The 20,415-nt window shown below is 33.5% G+C and overlaps 3 protein-coding genes across 6 annotated transcripts; 2 read left to right on the top strand and 1 right to left on the bottom strand.

The window, feature by feature from the left end:
- The first annotated feature begins 1,953 nt into the window (after positions 1-1,953).
- Positions 1,954-3,123, top strand: LOC136408438 (uncharacterized). The gene is made up of 3 exons (XM_066389396.1): positions 1,954-2,359; positions 2,463-2,689; positions 2,746-3,123. The coding sequence occupies exons 1-3, from the start codon at positions 2,314-2,316 to the stop codon at positions 3,001-3,003; spliced, it is 531 nt and encodes a 176-aa protein (XP_066245493.1). The 5' UTR covers positions 1,954-2,313; the 3' UTR covers positions 3,004-3,123.
- A 939-nt stretch (positions 3,124-4,062) lies between these two features.
- Positions 4,063-12,299, bottom strand: ca (claret). Its single transcript, XM_066389385.1, has 19 exons — positions 11,999-12,299; positions 11,160-11,296; positions 10,762-11,075; positions 10,545-10,705; positions 10,167-10,488; positions 9,945-10,112; positions 9,671-9,891; positions 9,464-9,615; positions 9,174-9,414; positions 8,738-8,984; positions 8,418-8,686; positions 8,188-8,357; positions 8,010-8,134; positions 7,836-7,956; positions 7,633-7,782; positions 6,997-7,181; positions 6,757-6,943; positions 6,459-6,664; positions 4,063-6,095 (listed from the first exon to the last, which is right to left on the bottom strand). Exons 1-19 carry the CDS (start codon positions 12,115-12,117, stop codon positions 4,884-4,886), a joined length of 4,707 nt encoding a protein of 1,568 aa, XP_066245482.1. The 5' UTR covers positions 12,118-12,299; the 3' UTR covers positions 4,063-4,883.
- Positions 12,300-16,364: 4,065 nt separating this feature from the next.
- LOC136408434 (facilitated trehalose transporter Tret1-like) lies at positions 16,365-18,012 on the top strand. 4 transcript variants are annotated; one of them, XM_066389389.1, is made up of 4 exons: positions 16,365-16,514; positions 16,572-16,653; positions 16,738-17,048; positions 17,101-18,012. In XM_066389389.1, the coding sequence occupies exons 1-4, from the start codon at positions 16,442-16,444 to the stop codon at positions 17,979-17,981; spliced, it is 1,347 nt and encodes a 448-aa protein (XP_066245486.1). In that variant the 5' UTR covers positions 16,365-16,441; the 3' UTR covers positions 17,982-18,012. The 4 variants fall into 4 exon arrangements, with proteins under 4 accessions (XP_066245486.1, XP_066245488.1, XP_066245487.1 ...); XM_066389391.1 differs by having other exon boundaries at positions 16,572-16,706; positions 16,914-17,048; XM_066389390.1 differs by having other exon boundaries at positions 16,572-16,706; positions 16,836-17,048.
- The last annotated feature ends 2,403 nt before the right edge of the window (positions 18,013-20,415 follow it).

Genomic DNA, 20,415 nt, shown 5'->3' with positions numbered 1-20,415 from the left:
AGGGTGAGTACAAAGTAAATTACAAGGGTCCTTTTAATAATTCTCAAATTTTCCATTGCTTATATTCTTACAAAATTTTTGTTGACTATAGGAATACTCTAGCTATACTCAAAAAGATTTCAATATATGCACGTAGATACTCATAAAATATTCTTCAAAATTATTTATAGAATAGTGTGCATGCTCAAAATGTGTATTTTTTAAAATTCAGAGAATACATGTACATATAAGGTTCTCTAGCGGAAGAACGAATTGGCTACCGCCATCGAGAAAAAAATAACATATAATATAAAGTGTGTTGAAAATCATACAATTTTCAAAAAGAGGTATCCACATTTTGCCAATTTTAAACCCCTATATTCGATAACATATAAAGCAATTAGCATCTTTTGGGTTCTGAGATACACGATTACATTAGTACTTATTTTTTACGATTTTGAAAGTTCTGGGAAAGAAAGTTCCCTAAAAATGTTTCCTAAGGATTCAGGACCTCAATTAAGGTATTCAAGATTAACATAGGATTTATCCTACTTTATTAAATAGGTTTAGCAAATATTTCTAAATTTCTCTGAAAATTTCAAAATGGTGGAGATACATACTTTTTGCCAATTTTCGAAATTTAACAATCGATATCTCGGGAATATATGGAACAATTGCAGTAAAATATAACTTAAATTAATCAGCTCGATGCGCATTATGACCTTATACAATTTCCTTAAAAAGTCGGTTCATGTCTACACCAACGACATTAAAAAACGATAGTTCCGCTTAACTCTGTTATCGAACGCCATAAAATCGTGTGAAAGGATATTGCCGCACTGAGCCGTTTCGCATAATATGTGATCTGAGGTTGAGACTTATGTTGATCAAAATGACCCCAAAGATCTTTTAATTTAAGTTTAGAGGAAGCTTAAAAGGAATAAGGGATGCTGGTTACATGTTTCTCGGGGTTCCCAATGCGATACCTATGAAAACACAAATTTAAAACTTGTCTTCTACGGGGTTGCTGTGCGATGTAAACAATTTCCCTTCAATTAGGAGACTTGGAAAAAGAAACAGGGAACGTAGCTAGGCACGGGAAACATCTTTGAATTAGTAATCCTTCTAAACTTTGGAGGAAACAAAAATAAATGTAAAATTTTGAACTTTACGGCGATCGCGAGGAAAAGCAGATTAACAGTTCATGAAAACTTCAGAAGTAAAGCTAGTCGAATATGGACCCTACTGTTCTATACAATAACAGAAAGTTAGACAAAATGCAATATGCAAAGCATAAAAATAATGCTACGACCAGTCACACGGTTTCCCAGGTCGCCTTTGAAGATTTCTCGTCGCGTTTAGTTGAAAATCTTAATGAAAAGCACATTTGATTGCTGCGAAGCTTGTGAACCGTAGAAATTAACTATAACATCAGACAAACTAAATCTCCGGCGCGAGGCAAATTAATTAGCACCTCAAAATTAAAAGTAAAGAGAGGACAACTTTTGAAAAAAGCGGTTTGCAAAAATAAGTTATGCTTATGCGTTCGAGTCAGCGTCTTTAGTTTCTAGAGAATTCTGTCTTAAAGAATTCGTAATCAGCGTGCCTTTTTTCTCTTCAAAATTGTTTTTTTTTCTAAGTGGGCAGTCGAGATTGGTGTCCACTTTCTCAATTCAAAAACAACATAAGAGCGAAAAATAACGGAATTGAAAAGTTCTGTACAAATCTTCAAAAAGACCATACCCGCAACCATGAATACACACATGAATGCGGCGTTCACCGCAACCATGAATACATGTATCAACTGAATCATCTGTCAATCTCTAAAATTGACAGACTATTTGTTTTGGTTTTGTACTGGTCTATTTATTGTTCCAAATCATTTGAAATTTGAAATAAATTTAATACCAAAACGGAAAAGGGATTTAGTTTCTTTTGAATAATTTGCAAATTGGAATATTTGGTGAGTGTTAACAGGTGTACAAGGTGTAGTACTTAACGTCTAACCAGCACCAGCTACATTAAAAGTTAAAATGATGCTATGTGTCACATTCACGGCCCGCCATAAAAATAACTCATTTACATTGTAAACAGAAAAGAAACCTTTAAATCTAGCCTTATCACAGCACAACCGTCGAAAAAGGGCAAAAGATACAAATTGAAAATAACATTTTTTTAAGTCATAAAACTGAGGAGAAAAGAGGAAAGACTCAGATCTACCCATATAAATTTCAACCTTAGATATATTAATTTCTTGAGAGGTCTTACTTATTTTCCTCTACTTTACACTTACCTGTATTTACTGCAAAGGGAGAATACGGTCAAACCTTCAAGATGAGTCATTTTGTTTCCCCAACTGCAGGAGTTTTCAATCTTGAAAGTAAGTATGCCATTTCCACTAAGACATCTACAGTTCAATGCTAAAATATGAAATTTTAATTTAACCAAACGAGAATATTTATCTAAATTCAATATGATTGAAGATTTGGAAAGAACTGCCCAACGCAAACCAAGCAGCAACATTCTCCAAACCACACGTTTGCCTTTTGTGGATAGAAAAGTGAATTGTAATACGCCATCAAATACTGTTCAGAAAAAGCAGCAGTTTAATTTTCCAGTCAAAGACAATACGAGTGTTCAGAAAAGTAGCCTTCCATTTCCAGCCGAAAGTTTGGAAATCAATCCTGAAAACATTTTCTCCTTCAAACATGTAATGTCACCATAGAAACATCCCAAATTTAAATTTACAAATGCTTAATGTTGCAGTTTGACACTCCATTTGAAGACTTCCTGCCATACTCTCAATGCTTAGACCAGGAAACTGTTTACAAAATTCTAAGCAATTGGGTTAGGACTAGTACTCCACCTCCTTCTGTTAATCACACGGATATGAGCTTTGATTTTGAAGAAATTCCAGCACAGCAGTTTGTCCATACTAACAACTTTTACCAAGAGAATATTAATCAATTTCAGTTTGAAGATTGCTTGGATGAGGTTAAGATACCATCTTTAGAGGATGTGTAAATGTGTTTGTTTCAATACTAAAAACTACTTGGTGGTTTAGTCATTGAAAATTTGTTTAATTTGACTAGGTTTATTATTTATGATATTCGTCATTTATGTTAAGTTTTTTGTATATTCTAATAGCATATTTTTTGGGTCATCCATTCACAAATGAAAAATACAGCTTATTTTAAAATGTTTTGTCCGTAAAAAAAAACAATTGGAACAAAGTAACCTTTCCAGAAATTTAGAAAATCATTGGTGAATATTTGCAGATTTTATCTATTGCTATTTGAAAAACAAGTTTAAAACCTTTTACTATTCTTTAGGTATTTAATCTGCTTTTTAGATGGTTGTCAAGATTGTTCCTAATTTCTGTTGGTAAATTTGACAAAGTGAAAGTTTACCAAAAAAACTTTGATTTCTTTACCTGTTTTTTTTTGCTTTATAAGAGCTATTTGAGTTAAAATCGGTGATTACAACAATGTAAGGTGGTTTACAAATAATCAACCACATAAGTCTACTTCAAATATTAATATTTCGAAAGGGATTGAAAATCGGAGTCAATGTCACAACATTTGTAAGAAATCTAAAAATACCATAATGTAAATGGTTTTCTCTTTAAAATAAAAAAACTTGAATCCTATAGCACTATTTTCAGTCACCCTTTGTATTAAAAATTGTGTTCAACCTATACCTCGTCTCCACCTCATTACTTTTGTATTTAAGCTGTTTTTCTCATAAAAAAATTTGGGTTGAGTTGAGTTATAAGTGGGAAGGGTGTCATATTGATAAAATTACAAGAGAAGAACACAAAGCTTAAGGAAGGACATCTTTATCTTGGGTGTACCATATATCATACTCTGCTACAATATTTCAATCAATTTAAGATGATGTTCTTCTCTACGGCATCTCAAATTATTAAACGTTAATATTATTTTTAAAGCAACGAGAGCCTTCTTGAAGATGCGTTTTTTCGTCAAATTAATTGTGAAGAAATAGAAAACTTAATAGGTGAACATAGTGTTCCTAGATATATTACGTATGTTATGGACAAATATAGATCCAGTCATTATATGCCCTGAAATATTTTGACAAAAATAACACGTGTTTGATTAATTTATTACATGTTTTTTATTGAAATGTTGCTGAGTTGCAAATTTAGTCTGTCAATAATTGCCCTCTTTATTATTATTATGAATAAAGAAATAATGACTTATGAAGGAACACTTCATATATTGAAAATGTGATGAAATTTCTTTCATATTATTTGCTAATGACTATTACTATTTTTATAAATTATACCAGTTCATAAAAAATTGTTCAACAATATAGTTAAAAGTTCATTGAACTGTCAAAAAGCCTCTAAATTTCATTCTACACAGAGTATTTTGTTCTAATAGTGCTGATTATTCGTGCTATTAACATGGCAACAGGCAACAAAAATAACAATTTTCTAATCTAAATATGAAATAATTAAAAACTAAAATTGACAAATAAATAATAATATGCACTAAAATCGAAGAAATATCACCGTTTACTGATATTAAAATAATCAAACAAGTAAACAAAAACCCTGTAAATTTATTAATAGAAACTACATTGTGTCGTCTGTACACATGGGCGAATCTTCAAAGTGCCTTACTTCAAAGACTTGCCTCATACAAAAAAATCATTGCTATTCTCTAAACCAGATATTCTTGAAAAGTGGTTTCTGCCAAATTTTTCTACTATTTTTAAACGGAAACTAATTATTTTTAATGTAGTATGTTAAAATTGTGTTAACCCAAAATCGTTGCGAAAAACTATAGTTGCATGTTTTCAAAATTGCAAAAAAAATTGGAGTAACCATGACCTTTCAGCAACACCTGGTATAGGTCAAAAATGCAATTTGTTACTGCCTAGGACTTGTTAGCATTCTCTAAAACCTTTGAACACAAATGTAAGCAAAATTTGGTAGAAAATTCTTTTAAAAACCGCGACGAGGAGATTTGCACCACGTCCTCTTCTTTGGTTAGAATCACGTCCGCCTCGTCGAAATTCTTGCAAAATAGCAGAATTGACAACGGATAAAAGTACTTGTCCAAGTTCTTCACCAAAATATTCTCAAGAACTACAATAGGCAAGTTGTGCGACAGCCAAAATTCAATACACTTTAACAGGATATTTTGCATCAAAATGTGATTTTCGGAGATATAGATTTTTTCTATATAAAACTCGACGATATGCGAAGCCAAGTCTAAGATCTCTTTCGCTTGTTTGTTTTTTATTTGCAGTTCCTGCTGAATTACACTCTTCTCTAGCAACAGACCCTTATAATTTTCATACAACTTAAGATCTTGAGTTACAGCTTGCGATGAGTCACTCTTACTTAGGTCATGACGTGAATCTGCTTCACAGGGACTTTCTCGTCCACCTTCTTCCCCGAAATGCTTCAAACTATCCAAAGATGAACTGGAGCTTAAAACCCGTGCAGGACTCGTGCAACTACTTGTTTTCTCTTTGTCTAACTCATTCCTAATGCTCTTCACTATTATTTCTATCCCTTGCTCTTTCTCCTTCACGTCATATGAGTCTTTACAAGTAAACAGTGACTGTAATTCTATTCCAGTTTCATTTATATGCAGTTTAAACGCTTCAATAGTGAACCCAAGACTGTCAACATAGTGCCCATGGAGTAGTGCCACTTTACTTGCAGCTTGGTAATTACGGTAATCTATGCTCTTTTTCAGAATGTCTTCAACGTCATATAACTCTACGAAATTTTGAAAGGAGTAATGCACGGATTTTTGGGTGAACTTCAAAGCGGGGACGTTGTAAATGTGACTAAAATCCAATCGCCCAGTTATTGTCTGTTCTCTGAAGAAAGTGACTGGATTTTTGTTATCTAAAAGCAAAATTTCATACGGAATATATTTGTTGTTCAGTAAAGTCTTGTAGGAGACTTGATTGAAGGTAAATGCCATCGAAGGGAGCACTGAAATTTCGATGGGCAAATTGTTTGAAATTGGGTGAGCGTGAGACGTTCTGAAGGAACGTCTTGTACCCTTGAATATAATTGCTCGTTCGTCTTGTTTTTTTCTGATGATATCCATTGAAACGCCTAAGATTGTCTGAAAGAAAAAGTTCTATAAAGTGGGAAAATAAATTCTGGAACCTCAAAACGAAGGACTCAGCGAAAATGTTATAACACGTTGATTTAGATAGCTATATACAATTCCAACTTATATCATAGTTTTGACGTCTACGTTTTATGATCGGGTGACAATATTATATTGCTTTCTACTCTTAATAACAAATAGATATTGTAACTCTATTTACATCACGAAACGGCGGGTTTTTACATTTTCGAATAATGTTTTCGTTTTCAGGTATTTAGCATAGACTTTTCTACACTGCATTTCTTGAATTTCCAGAAAAAATTAATTATTAAGAATAAATGTATGTATATTTTCTTTGTGTATCTATATACTTACCTCAATCATAGCGGGCGTTCCCCATGCCAGAACTTGACCGTTTTGGTCAATGGCCATTGTATAGTCTAATCCACAAGACACATGGGAAAATCTATGGCTCATTACACCTTCATAAGGATCCCGGAGGTTGGGCTGACACAATTCTTCCTCCTTGTTTTTCCCCCATAAAATTCGACCTTGGTCCAGAATGGCACAATGTCGATAACCTATATCATCAATCAAAGTTATATTAGTTCTAAAGAAAGGTAAAAGTCTTCAAGTGCGGTGCATTTTAGTAATATAAGAAAGATATTCTTACCAACAGATATTTGCCTAATAGGCCTTCTAGTCTGGGAATGATACATCTGAACGCTAGATCTCCACGACTCAGTCAGTGAATTTACTACACCGTTATTCCCCTTCGGGCTGAATTTTTGCTGGAAACATCTAACTTCTTCTGGACTGGCACCCCACATGAACACTTTCTGATCCGCGGTAATCGCCATCTGCACAAACCTATTTTAACTTCGTGGAGTCAGATTAATTTCGATGCAATTACATTATGGAAATATGAGGAGGTAATCTTTTCCACAGGCACGTAAATGTCAGGTAAAATTACGATCCATGTAGGGCGCGTACACCTTTTCGGCTCGACGGTACAGTTGTTTTCGAGTTGGGCGAAGATATTCGAGCCGAAACCATATATTTTCCCATCACAAGTCAAGATAAGGCTATGAGCATGTCCTGCAATTAAGGTATTATACTGAGTCTCCCACATAGCATATAGCATAAGAGAGTTTTAGTAAGATTGGACGTAAAATGCAATTGTAGGCCTCATCTTTTCTTAATTCTTAACTGCAGACGTACAAGTTGAATTTTGTGACGTAGGTGAAAGATAGTCATCTAAAGATTCACCATCTCGAGAACATAGAACTGAACTTAGAAGGGCTATGTGCCTCAAAGCGAGCGCATATTACCCAAGTCGTTTTTAAGATACGTCCCACAGTTTGAAAACCGTTGAATTAGAGCAAACTGGATTTAATGTAGCTAAAAAATGAAAAAAAACAGTCTCACCCCGCTACCAATAGACATATTGATAAAAAATGCAACGAATTCTGGTTCGATCAGACATGTCCCCAGTGAACGTTAGGCTTAATAGTCCGTAAGAGAAAACGCAGGAAAAATCGACACTCACCTGCAGCCACTTGCTTCACCAAACAATTGAACTTTACTTCTCTGGGATAATATTCATTGTCCGTGCAACCATGCCCCAATTGGCCGTGGATGCCCCAACCCCAACTGTATACTTTTCCAGAGCACGTCAGTGCCAAATTGTGATATTGACCTTAAAAAGTTATATTAGTCTGGTATCAATCTATTCAACTGATGGGCGTTTACCGGCACAAATATCTACAATTTTCAAATGCGCGATGCTAGTAATCAACTGAGGATATGGAGTTTCTTGCAAATGGGGACCTAGGCCTAACTGTCCGTGACTATTCGAGCCCCACGCGAAGACCTGAATCATTGCAACTCAAAAATTTTATTATAATGAATAGGATGTAAGCTTACACCACAATCCGTTGCACACAAAGTATGCTTCCTACCGCAACTCACAGAAAGGGGCGTCGCTTTGAGATCATGAAGAGTGTTTACCAGTCGGGGGCCGCTGGTATTTGTCAACATAGGGCCTGTTCCTATGTGAATTTTAAGTTTAAAAACATTCTTATCGAAAATTACCTTCCAATACCTAAACACCCAGAAGTGGCAACTCCCATAGTATACACGCAACTGTTCCTAATGACTGCTGCATGCTCATATCCACAACTCAACAATTTTAAATCTGGTAATCTATTTATAATGTTATTATCGTCTTCCCTTAAATCTGCTATATTAATCTGCAGTAAATCTAAATCAAAACTGAACACAAACCGAGGTAAGTACATCTATGATTACTTATAAAAATAGTAATGAACTAACCTTATTTTAGAAATTCTCCCAGTTAAGCTTAATATCACATAAAGGAATGTTTCAACCAAATCTTTCATCACAACACTACAACCATCTACAGTTTCAAAATCCAACGAATCTACGTTGGTGTCCGTTGCAGAGCTACCTTTGTTACTCTGGTATATTGCCCTCAAAAATGGTATTGCACATGGTTGACTAGGATCCAATTGGAGGGTAAGTCTTTTAAGAATTTCAATTGGGAACGAATTCACATTATCACGGATATATTGAAAAATTATCTAAAATCCAGCTGTGACAATACAAAAAACAAGTTCTTATGAGGTTTGTACCTGTGAACTATGAGGTAATATCAACAAACTCTGAGTTAGAGTAGGCTCAGATAGAGCATACAGAAAATCTATATTGGACGATTTCGGGAAAAAATCGTTCTGGAGTATTTTGCTAAAAGCGACAACGGTTTCCGGTTGCAACCCTCTAGATTTTGATAGGAGATTTACGACATTCCAATGACCCGCCTGGCAAGTCATATTCACAGCCAAAATGGGGTCGAAGTGAGATTCATGTACCAGGAAATTCCTAAAAATGTTCCTTATAAATTTTATGCTTAGCTTTGGTTAATAAGAAATAGCATAGTAGAAATATTTTAGCAGAGTTTTGGGGATTCCTATTATTTAAATTAGCTTTGTATAAAATACTTCTTTTAACTCCATCTTTTAGTACAAAAGTTCTAAATACTTAATGGAAAAACTAAAATAAACAACTTACATGAAATCTTTAGTGTTATTAGCCCTAACTTGCTCACTACTGCAACTTCGAAGTAACAGTTCCACATAAGCCATTATGGCCACGTTACCAATATGTATTCGAGTAGTTAAATTCATGTCTATTCGGCTAGCGCTCAGACACAAATGCACAAATTTCAAGAGGGTTTTACAATCGGCAGATACTGCCAATTTTAAGACTCGTTTAAGCAGATGGACTTTTGCTTGTTTGTAAAGAATTATCCCTAAAGCGAACGAAATGAACATGAGTAATGCAGGAAATTGATGAATTACCTGAGTGGAACGAGCCGCGAGATATCATCAGGTCCCCACAATGCTCTAACAGTTGTTGCAAATTTAAATTAAATACACTGGAGAGTTTCTCAGCCTTTTCAAGATCATTTTCTTCAGTTATGTAGTCTATAAACCTTTGAACTGGGTGATGTCTAAAATTAGCACCAATTTTAAAACAAAAATCGTTCTAAAAATGTTCAATATTACCTCACAAAAATCTTATAAACAGTTTTAGTGGTAACTATCACGCAAGTGTCTATAGTTGGCCTTAAAAACGATGTATCACTTTTCTTAAGATTTAACAATTTTACGTTAATATTCATTTTGTGCGGGGCTATATCAACAGACATATCAACCACCTTAAAAAAGTCAATAATCTCTTCATTATCGATCATGAATTGGGCAACCAAAGAATCTTCGTTAAATTCCTACAACACTAAAATCGTAATACCAATCAAATGGTTTTGCAAGGTAAACATACTGTTTCTCCTTCTAATCTCGATTCAGATAATTGGCAACTTATAACTGAAATTACGTTAATATCCCGATTTAAAGTAAAAATGAGATTATCAGTTAAGACTAAGGAATGGGTCCTTGGCAATATCCTGTAAACAAACACTGGAGCAGTTTCGAAATCGGCTGCATGAATCTGAAATTTATTTTATTAGTTACAACAGTAACAAAGAAGATATCGGTAACATACAGTTAATAATCCTGTAGGGCGATATAAAGCAGAAAAAAAGTTTCGATTTCTGCAAGCTTGAGGTGTAAAAAACGTATCCACAAATTGTGGCATTAGCTGTGGTTCTGGGCATGTCTGTGAATCTTCACTGAATTTGATGGAATTTGTTTCTGATTTGTTAGAAGAGTGGGCATAGAACTGGTTAAAATCACAAGACATAGTAGACTGGCATGAGGAAGTATCCAAATCTGACCCAATTGTGCCAGATGTGGCTAACTCAGAAAAAGAGGAATCACTAGTGGTTGTTTCATTTTGGTTATCTTTCCGAACAACTAATTTTTGCCTAGAAAGCATGAATTGCTTAAAAGGACTTTACATATATATAATTAGAATGGTTACTTTAAAGATACTAATTTGTCAACCCCAATTTGTGTCAGAGTGTAAAATCTGGATTTCACTGGTTCCTCAACATTTGTGCTTGCATTCTCTGCAGGCCAAGTATAGCCATTGGAATGCTGCTCTACAACCAATCTCCATTGGCGTTCAGTTTCTCCATTAATCTAAATGTTGGGATTAAGTCACAAAAACATTTAAATTGTTGAAGTCTACAACTTACAAGCAATGACACACTCTCTTTTACACTGTCCAGACAAATATGCAACTTATTTATGGCTTCAGGAACATCACAGCCTCCTAATACCCGGCCATCAGTTAAACTCACTAACAATATTTTACCTGAATCAAAGCCTATTAAAGCATTTTGATTGCATTCCAGGGTTTGCCACCAAACACAACATGTGGGCAATGCATTTTGAGTTGAAGATGCCTTTGGAAATGAAGTTATATCATTTAAAGACCACTTACAGTCTATTTTTTGTTTTTTGTCCACAATATATAGCGCTGGGATAATATATAAGGAACTGTCGAGACCTTAAAGAATATATCCCATCTTACATCTACTTAAATTTTCTAAAACACATAAGTTTCTACACTCAAATAAGTTAAATTACTTACAAACAACTAAAAGCCATGTGGCAGATGGGTCAAAACAAGCAGCCTGAATATTTTTACCACTATCTGAAATCCATGGAATTCTCTTAACTATAGCAGGCAATTCTCCATAACAGTAGTACAAAATTATTTCATTTTCTCTGTAAAAAGAAAATAAAAATTTGGGTGAAGTAAAATTTATAATAATTATGTTCTCAAGTATTATCCATAATATGATTCAGAGTATGAACTAAGTAAAATAGAGATTCAGAGAGAAGAATAAATCCAATTCTTTCTCTAACCACAGAAACAGAGAATAGTAGGAAATAAAAAATATAAAATATTGCCTTAGATATACATATCTAAAAAAAAAAAAAAACATTTCAGTATCATATGAGGTTTGTTTATTGAGTAAAATCCCCATGTCTAAAATTGTTCAATAAAAATCTGGGGGTATGTCTTAAGTTTTCCCAACTTCACTGAAAAATTCAGTAACACTTACATTATCAATTCTTCAAAATGATTTACAGAACACTGCATTACAACCATTCTATGCTTTCTTCCTTTCTTCTATTATTATAATATATTCTTTTATTTTCTACTACTAATGAAACACCATCTATGAAACAATGAAAAATGGTTTCCCCTTGAGTACTCCTCCTCATTAAGAAGATCAAGAAACCCTGGCCTAAATTCTAAATTAGTGTTCCTCAATACATTGTAACATTCTCAAATTTATAGGATCTTATTGAAAGAACCTCAGAAGAACCCTATATGTATTTATATTGCTCTCAATGAAAGTTTGCAGCAAATAGCAGTAATATACTCTTCGAAAATGATATAGGATTACAGATGCTACTCACTCAGTTATTAATGCAGTGATTTGTTTCACACCATTTCTATTTTGCGTACAGAACTTTATTTCTATTGATTTTATAAGGGGTTTTAGCTCAAATATTTCTTGGGTGAAAGATTGTGCCATGTTCTGTTAGGTAGCAATTAAGTACTGCTGGTCGTTCACTTCATTATTCTCTTTTTATTAGAAAAACTCCATCTAATAAACTAATTTGCCATTAAATATACATTATTTGAATTCTTATTTTTGAATATTAAAAAATTATCCTACATTTAACTATTTTGGTTTCTGCTCTGACAGCTACTAGTGCTGAAATCTGTCAATGTCAATCGAATGTAGACTATGAAGTTGAAATTAGAAAATAGGGGCTTTTAATTAATATTAAGGATTGGGAGACCATAGAGATGTCTTGAAAGACGCATCCATTGGTTATGAGGTTAATTGGATTTATTCTTAGTTCAGTATTAGTTTTCTTTTCACAATTTTATTTGCAAGGCAATGAGGTTCTTCCTTATAGAGCCAACACCTATGAGTCTCTGCGAGCAAGGATCTTCACCATTAGCTGAAGTTAAAATATGAAAAGATCTCCTTTCTTTTATAAATAAAACAAAGGTGTAAAATTTAAATTTCGAAGAAAACTATAAAGCGCATACCAACCAATCATTACCCTTAATTACATTGTACTGTTAAGACACATTCTGTATAGTAGGTACTTCTACTTCATCTCAACCAGACATCATTTCCTTAAAAAACGCATTGAACTAAATGACAATCAATGATAAATCTTTAAATAATATTTTTGTAGATGTATATTCGACAAACGGATAAAATCATGACAGAATGGTGAAGGCAATTTGTGCTTGTCGAGGTTGTAAAAAGTATTTATTAGAGTAAATTAGGGATTTTTGCCGTATCAAATAGATTTTCTATTAAAATTTGCGAAATAAGAATGCAATTTCGTTTAATTAGAATTTTGTGACGATTTTCATATTGGGTCTTCACACCTATGTGTTTATAGATGAATCTGCCGTTTTGTAGACTGACTATAGTACAGATTTACGAATTGTTCTCAAACATCTCAGGCAGGTACCATTTACTTTAAAACATACATTTAACTAAGTAAGGCTGAACGGTAAAGCTTCAAATAGTGCCTCTGTAATTGTATATTTGATGACTGAACCAAATCATGACAGAATGGTGAAGGGAATTTACGGTATATGGGTATTTACTCTTTCATTGCGGTAAATGTTTTATTAAGTCGTACCTCCTGTACGGCAATTTTCAGCCGATAAACACGGTTTTAGCATTTAAGCAAAGAAATTACATACGTACTAATACGTTTTTCTCAGTGTATCAATATAGCTTATTCAGAACCATATTTACTGTATATAAGAATAATGAGCACTAAATCTCACCATGTCGGGTATATTACGAAAAAAATGGTGATTTACATGGGCGTAACATAGATTTCTTTAGGAAGCCGAGTCTTCTCTGAGAACAATACTGTAATACAAGTGTAGTGTAAAATGGTCATCAATAATTTCATTTAACTATTAAGTGACACTGTACAAGTAGTTAAACAACTGGTATTTACCTACTTGTAGCAAACGTACAAAGCTAAACTAAAGTTAAGTTGAATTTCATTTTAGTTAAAACTTAAGTTATTCAATAATATATCTTTAAAAGGAGATTTTTTTATATCTAATTCCTTGGATTTAATATGAGAAATTGGGAAACTACTGCAAGGCGAGGCAGGTCCATTTATACATTATCCACGGTTTCTATACAAAATCTGAATACCTATATATCGCCACAGAACTCGAATTAGAGCTGCTTCGTAGCGCAAGAATCCTTAATTTATTCTATTAACCAAAATAAAAGGAACTAAGCGATTTATGTGGTATTATAGAGCGCATCAAGACAAACAATATGAAATATCTTTCAAGGCAATCTTTTCTAGCATTCTCGAGATATAGGCATTCCAAATTTGAATAGTGAAAATGGACAATTGTTATGTGACTCCGTATCTCGTTAAATGAAATAGATGGAGCCAAGCGGTTTGTATAGTGTTGTAGAGCGCATTAATACGTACAATTTAAGATATCTTTCAAGGTAATTGCTTCTGGTGTTCCCGAGATATCTGCGTTCCAAATTTGAATAGCGAAAACGAATAGCTAGAATTTTTTCTTCTAAATAATCTAAACTTTTACTGAAATTCAATTTAAGCTTTATGCAGGTATGACGCTCGTTGATCGTACGACTTCGGAGACCCGAAGGTAAACGACACATTATTCCCGAAATTGTCAAATAAAATCGAATTTTAAAAGTGTAATTTTTACTTGTTTTTAACCCGGCACAATCTCGTGCGAACGTTCATCACGTTTTTATTTAATTGACCTTGAAGCACGTATAAATTTTTCCATATTTTCTTTCAAATTTTGATATTTTTTGCAAACGAAACGGGACTAAACACGCAGATTCCAATAACACTGATAACTGAATCGTTATTATTTTGTTTCCAAAGCCTTCTTGACAAAACGCATCGCTCCCGTGTGACGACGAGACGATAAACCACGTGTTAATTTGTTTATACTGAATTTAATCAAGTTCTGTTTGCATTTTCATATTCTAATGTAGGTAAAAGATTCCATAAAAAAAATGCCAAATAAAATAAATCTTAAAACAAACAGTTAATAATGGTTGTCGTCCCAAACGAGTGTTTAGTGTTTTTGAGTCACGTTTAGTCTCGTAATTTCAAAATACATCGACAAATTTGACTATGTTTTGCGAAGAATGATTTGAGGTATTTTTTAAAGCAATTGCTACACATGCATTCAATCATCCAGCCAAGACTGACCTACAGTATAGGACAAAATTAGAGCGAGTGGTGGACAATTTCTTATAAAACCAAAATAACACTATCAGAACTAATGTTTTGTCCCGTATCTCTTATTATTGATTACTTTCTGGCATCTCTGTGGCATGGAAGAAATTAGATTATTAATTATACCATCATCTATTGAACTCCAAGCTATCTGCACTTCTTCGAACAACCGGTGGCTATTTATTTCTCGGCGACGAATCCTTTTTCCAGGATCTCCCATAGATTACCTATGAGATTCAAGTCTGGAGCCTGAGCCGGCCATTTTAAAAAGGGAATATTTCGTTATAATTTTAACGGTATGCTTAGGGTAATTATTATGCTGGTATATGAATCTAAGTGGCATCTCCCACTCTGCAAAAGGAAGAATAATATTTTCCAAAATATCTATATACCCATATACATATATTCATAGTTCCAGTCACTTTATACAAAGGACCCATTCTATAAGTCGAGAAGCCACCCCAAACTATTATGCTGGCTCTATCATGTTTTACAGTAATATTGATGTATGTGGGTTTGATTTTTTTTCTGCAAAATGTCTTATTCATTGTGAATCTTCCAAAAACACCAAATTTTAATTCGTCGCAAAATCACTTTTTTTCAATCACGTGAAGTTCAGCTAAGATGACGTGTTGTAAACATCATCCTTGCATTTCCATTTCTTTAAGAAAAGGTTTTTTCGCTGGACATCTTACTTGCAAACTGTTGTATCCAATAAGGCCAAAATGCGGTTTTCTGTCTTAGATTTTCTAAACTAGTGCGCTTGATGCATTGATCAGTATATTTTAGAGGTTTTTAACAGCTCTCCACCAAACTTTCAATTCACTGCACATCCTGGAATTTGAAAATGTTTAATTATTTTTGAAACAATGTCTTTTTCCACATCAAGAGCTTCTGTTATCTATTTGCGCCATTTGCCGGACTCAAAAATGTTTCTTTTAAAGTCTAATGAATAATGAATACTACGAGGCAATTTAAATTAAACATCCACTACGAAATCGAGTGAAATTCAAATATTAAATTAAATTTACTATCAAGTTGCTTTAATGTTGTCGCACACATTTTAAAAATTTGTTTATATCTCACATCATAAGTACTAAAACTCATCGAAAATAAACAAATAGTACCCTCATGAACAAAATGCGTTGTAAATAAAATATGATCATTGTTGCATTCAATATATATTTTTTTTTTGAAATTTTATATAGTTGTTCTAATTTTGCCCAATACCCTAAATCTTCCCTTTCATGTGCTACCTCCAACCTAAGCCAGTCAATCTCATAAAGGAACATACGTGATTGTATTCAATGCAATCCCATAAAGCTTTCTGTTGATTTTTAGTGTCATATTATTTGAGCTAGTGATATTTAACACAATGATTTTATAGGTCAAGATAAACTGAAGAGTAATCCTATAAAAATTAGTGTACATATTTGCTGAAAATTTACTGACTAAAATTTAGGATAGTTAGCAGTAACAAATAGAAACATAAAGAGATCTGACACCACGAGACTATTAGGATGTGAAACCTATTTAGTATATCTTGATCGCATATATCTTCCAGCGATGGCCATAGAGTTTAAAGGAGAAAAGCGATATGAAGGAAAACGTTTTCCACAAGTCCTAGCTATTCTCGTTGGTAAGGTTCAAGTTTGTAAGCACATCAACTGTTTCTATACAGGTAAAATCGTTACAGTTTCTCTTGGGACTTTTTCTGCAGGAATTCACTTTACATGGAGTTCTCCCTTTTCTCCAATGATCGTTAAGAATAAAGTGAGGTACGACATAACCGAGAAAGATACATCTTTCTTCATAATTTTCCATTCATTAGGTAAGCTTTCATCCTAGATTTTTTTTTTCAGTTCTAATGGCATCATTACAGGAATGATCGTTATGAGTGTGATCTTCTTTCGCATCTCAGAATACTTAGGTCGTAAAAAGTCCATAATTTTGCTTACAGTGCCTCAAACTATAGTATGGATAATAGTATTTTTCGCAAGAACCAAATGGGAATTTTACATAGCGAGGTTCATTGCAGGTACAGCAGATGCCATAGTATTTGGTGCTATTCCCCCATATGTCGGGGAAATCACTGTTCCAGTGGTGAGAGATTTCTGCGGAAACCTGCCCACTTTTGCATCGTACGGAGGACAGTTCTTTGTAGCTACTATCGGTAAATATTGTGAAACTTCACTGAGCGTCACTAACTATATTCAATGCTTCAGGAAGCTTTTTCGATGTTCAAGAGACTGTCTACATATGCGTAGGGATCCCCATTGTAATGGCAATGCTAATGCTGCTTCTGCCAGAATCCCCCTATCAACTCATCAAAGATGAGAAGTTGGAAGAGGCAAAAACCAGCATACAGTGGTTTCAACGACTTCCAGATGTAGAAAATGAGTTTCAACGCACAAAAGCGGATGTAAAGCGCCAGAATTCAGAAAGTGCCACTTGGCTTGATTTAATTAAGATTATTAGCAATAGACGAGCATTAAGAGCTGGTATTTTTCTAAGAGTTTCACAACAACTTTCTGGAGTTTCTGTATTTGCAACCTATACTCAGTCAATATTCCAAAAGGCTGGAGGGAACTTTGGTCCCCAATATTCTGCAATGATCTATTCAGGTTCGGTGTGGATCGCCAATCTGGTTTGCAGCATAGCAGTAGCTAAATATGGAAGAAGACCATCTTATTTCCTGTCATTGCTCACATCAGGAATGGTCCTTCTCTGTATGTCCATCTACTTCTTCTTAGAACAATTCGAAATGGCCAATTTGCAAAGCGTTAATTGGATTCCATTGGCTGGTATGATGACCTTCGTAGTCACTTTTTCTATAGGATTAAGTGTTATACCAACTTTAATGTTAGGAGAACTTTTTTCTGCTAGTATAAAGTGTAAAGGTTTAGGCATATTGATGAGTGTTTTTGGGGTAACAATACTGATCACTTCTTATCTATTCCATATGTTAGTCGATTTGATCGGGTTGTACTGTCCATTTTTCTTCTTTGCCATGTCATGCTTTGTATCTTCTTTTCTGACACTAAAATGGGTGCCTGAGACTAAAGGAAAAACTTTAGAGGAGATTCAACAATCACTGAAAAAATAAATACCAAATAAAGAATTATGTTAATTTTGCACTTAAAGTGTTTTTGTTTGTTTTTGGTTTAATTGATTGCATTCTTGTATTTACATATTGTCGTCAACGTTGACAGATTCAACCAACCACCAACCATCGGTGGTTGGAGAGCACTGTTGGCGTGATCTTATATCAACAGCCTTTCTAGTTGGAATCACTTAAATTAGTAGGAAATCGAAAGTTATTCGTTGCGTATATTCTCGGACGGTTGTTACTCTATTTATCTGTCAAATTATTAACATTCGAGGCGATGTCTTCCCTAAATTCGACATTGGTCTGAGGCTATAAGCTGAGAATTATGATGTCACGGAATAATACAATAAGTGCTCGTTTGACGCATTATTTATTTCTAGTTTAAATACGCTAAGATTGACGACCAAAAGTAATCCAAATACGTGGACTGAACAGACTTAATGTAATCTTCGGGAAATGTATACTGGTCAAAATTATGAAGAGGATCGGTATTGCTAATGCCGCTATAAGGAGAAGGAAACAAGAAAAAGGCTTAGAAAATAGAATAGGACGGTTTGGATTAATTGATTTTGACTTAGTGAGGGCAAAGGAGTTATAGTTTTGAGACTTTATGTTAGAAATTGATGATGTTCCCTAGGATATTACTGCATCCTACAATATATTTGAAGCAGAAACTAATAAAAAGAATATTAATCATTTTTCCACATACATAATACAAAATGCATACATAATTTTTGAAACATTTCAGATTTTGAAGTTTTGACCAATTTTATATTTTTGGTAAAATTTGTTTTTATCAATCCTACATAAAAAAAAGAAAAATACAAATTAAATGCAGTCAAGTTAGATCTAAACCACAGAGCTCATCTTAGAGTCTTCTTCAAGGCAACATACTTGCTATTCATCTTATATCCACGACTTAATCACTGTTTGCAGGTATACTACACATTCTTTCATGCCACTACAACTACAGGATTGTTTTTTGTGGCAAAATTTTCATATTCAAAAATGTATAATTAAAAATATATTCTTACTGAACTCATGTAAACTATTTTCTCACAAAGACAAAATACTACCACTTCTTTGCATACCTGACTTTTGCTCAGTTCTATTTGTAAAAAAACACTTCATGAAATTTTCACAGCATCTAAATATACATGATCCTAGTACTTGATATAACAGAGATATGTTTATTCCATCTTATTTCAGAGAAATACCTACTGTTTATATGTAAAATTACGTAAAAAAAAATTACTAAATAATCTTAAATCCACCAAATCCAAGAAACCATTTAAAAAGCACCTCGAAAGCTACCTTTTAGATAAATTATTGTATGATGTTAAGGAATACTGTGAAAATTTGTAGCAGGAACCTAGTTTACATTATGTTCATTTTTACTTTTACTTTTTGTTTGATGTTGTGATGCTTTGGAACATTTGGGCAATGAAGAGTTTTGATTTGATTATAAATAACAAATGGTTTAATCCAAGTCCTGTGCCTACAGTTCTATTTGAAAGTTTTTTAAAATGATTATCCCTTATAGATAAATGAGAAATAAACTTTCTTGAATAGTAGCAAAATAGGATTTGACAGTGGAATGTTAGATTTGTCTCAACTAGTTGAAGAGTTTTATAATCTCAGTATATGATGATAAAACTACTGTTGTATTGTGTTGAAAATATTTGTTGTAACTGAAAGGGTGAATAAACAAAAATTTTCAAAATATCTTAATCAGAAATCAATTGAAAAAATAATTTCCTAACCATTCCAGAAAATTAGTAAGCAAGGTGTATATTATCCAGTCACCTAAAATTTTTCAACAATTTGTGTACAACATTGTAAGAAACTGAAATGTTTTATAAGGAAGTGTTGCTTGGTCTCTTATAAACCATAAAATTGGTAGTTGGGCTCATATTCCCTTCTCACATGAGTCCTTATTGCAGCTGCAATATCTGGGGTCAAGTTACATATAAGGACATTAATTTTGTCCAAATTTTTTTTCTTGCATCTTAAAATATTCATATAATATAAATCCTTTGCCCTTGAGGGTCTTTTATCACTTTAGTAGTGAGATTTTTGTTGTTGACATCCACATAGAAATACTTTCTCTATTTTTCTCTATCTTTTGTATTTGAAGGAAATCTATGCATACTTTAGGCTGTTTTGCAATGAAAATTTCTACTTCTTCAAATAATTGCTGTGACTTTTTCTATTAGAAAATTTTTGATATGTCCTGAGAGGTGATTGTTTGATCGTGATTAGGTTTGAAAATTCGCTTCTTTTTTATGTTCAGTTTGGATTTACCTTTACGGTTAAGAGTTTATATTAACAAATTTGTCTAAAACTGTATGCCTGCGTCGATATACTCTGTTGCTGAGAGTACTCAAATCTGACAACCTACGCTTTCCTAATTAGAGTTAGAGAGATCGGA

Source organism: Euwallacea similis, chromosome 4 (assembly GCF_039881205.1).
Source record: "Euwallacea similis isolate ESF13 chromosome 4, ESF131.1, whole genome shotgun sequence".
Lineage (NCBI taxonomy): Eukaryota > Metazoa > Arthropoda > Insecta > Coleoptera > Curculionidae > Euwallacea > Euwallacea similis.
Note: the sequence above shows the minus strand (reverse complement) of the source record. Positions and strands in the feature narration are given on the sequence as shown.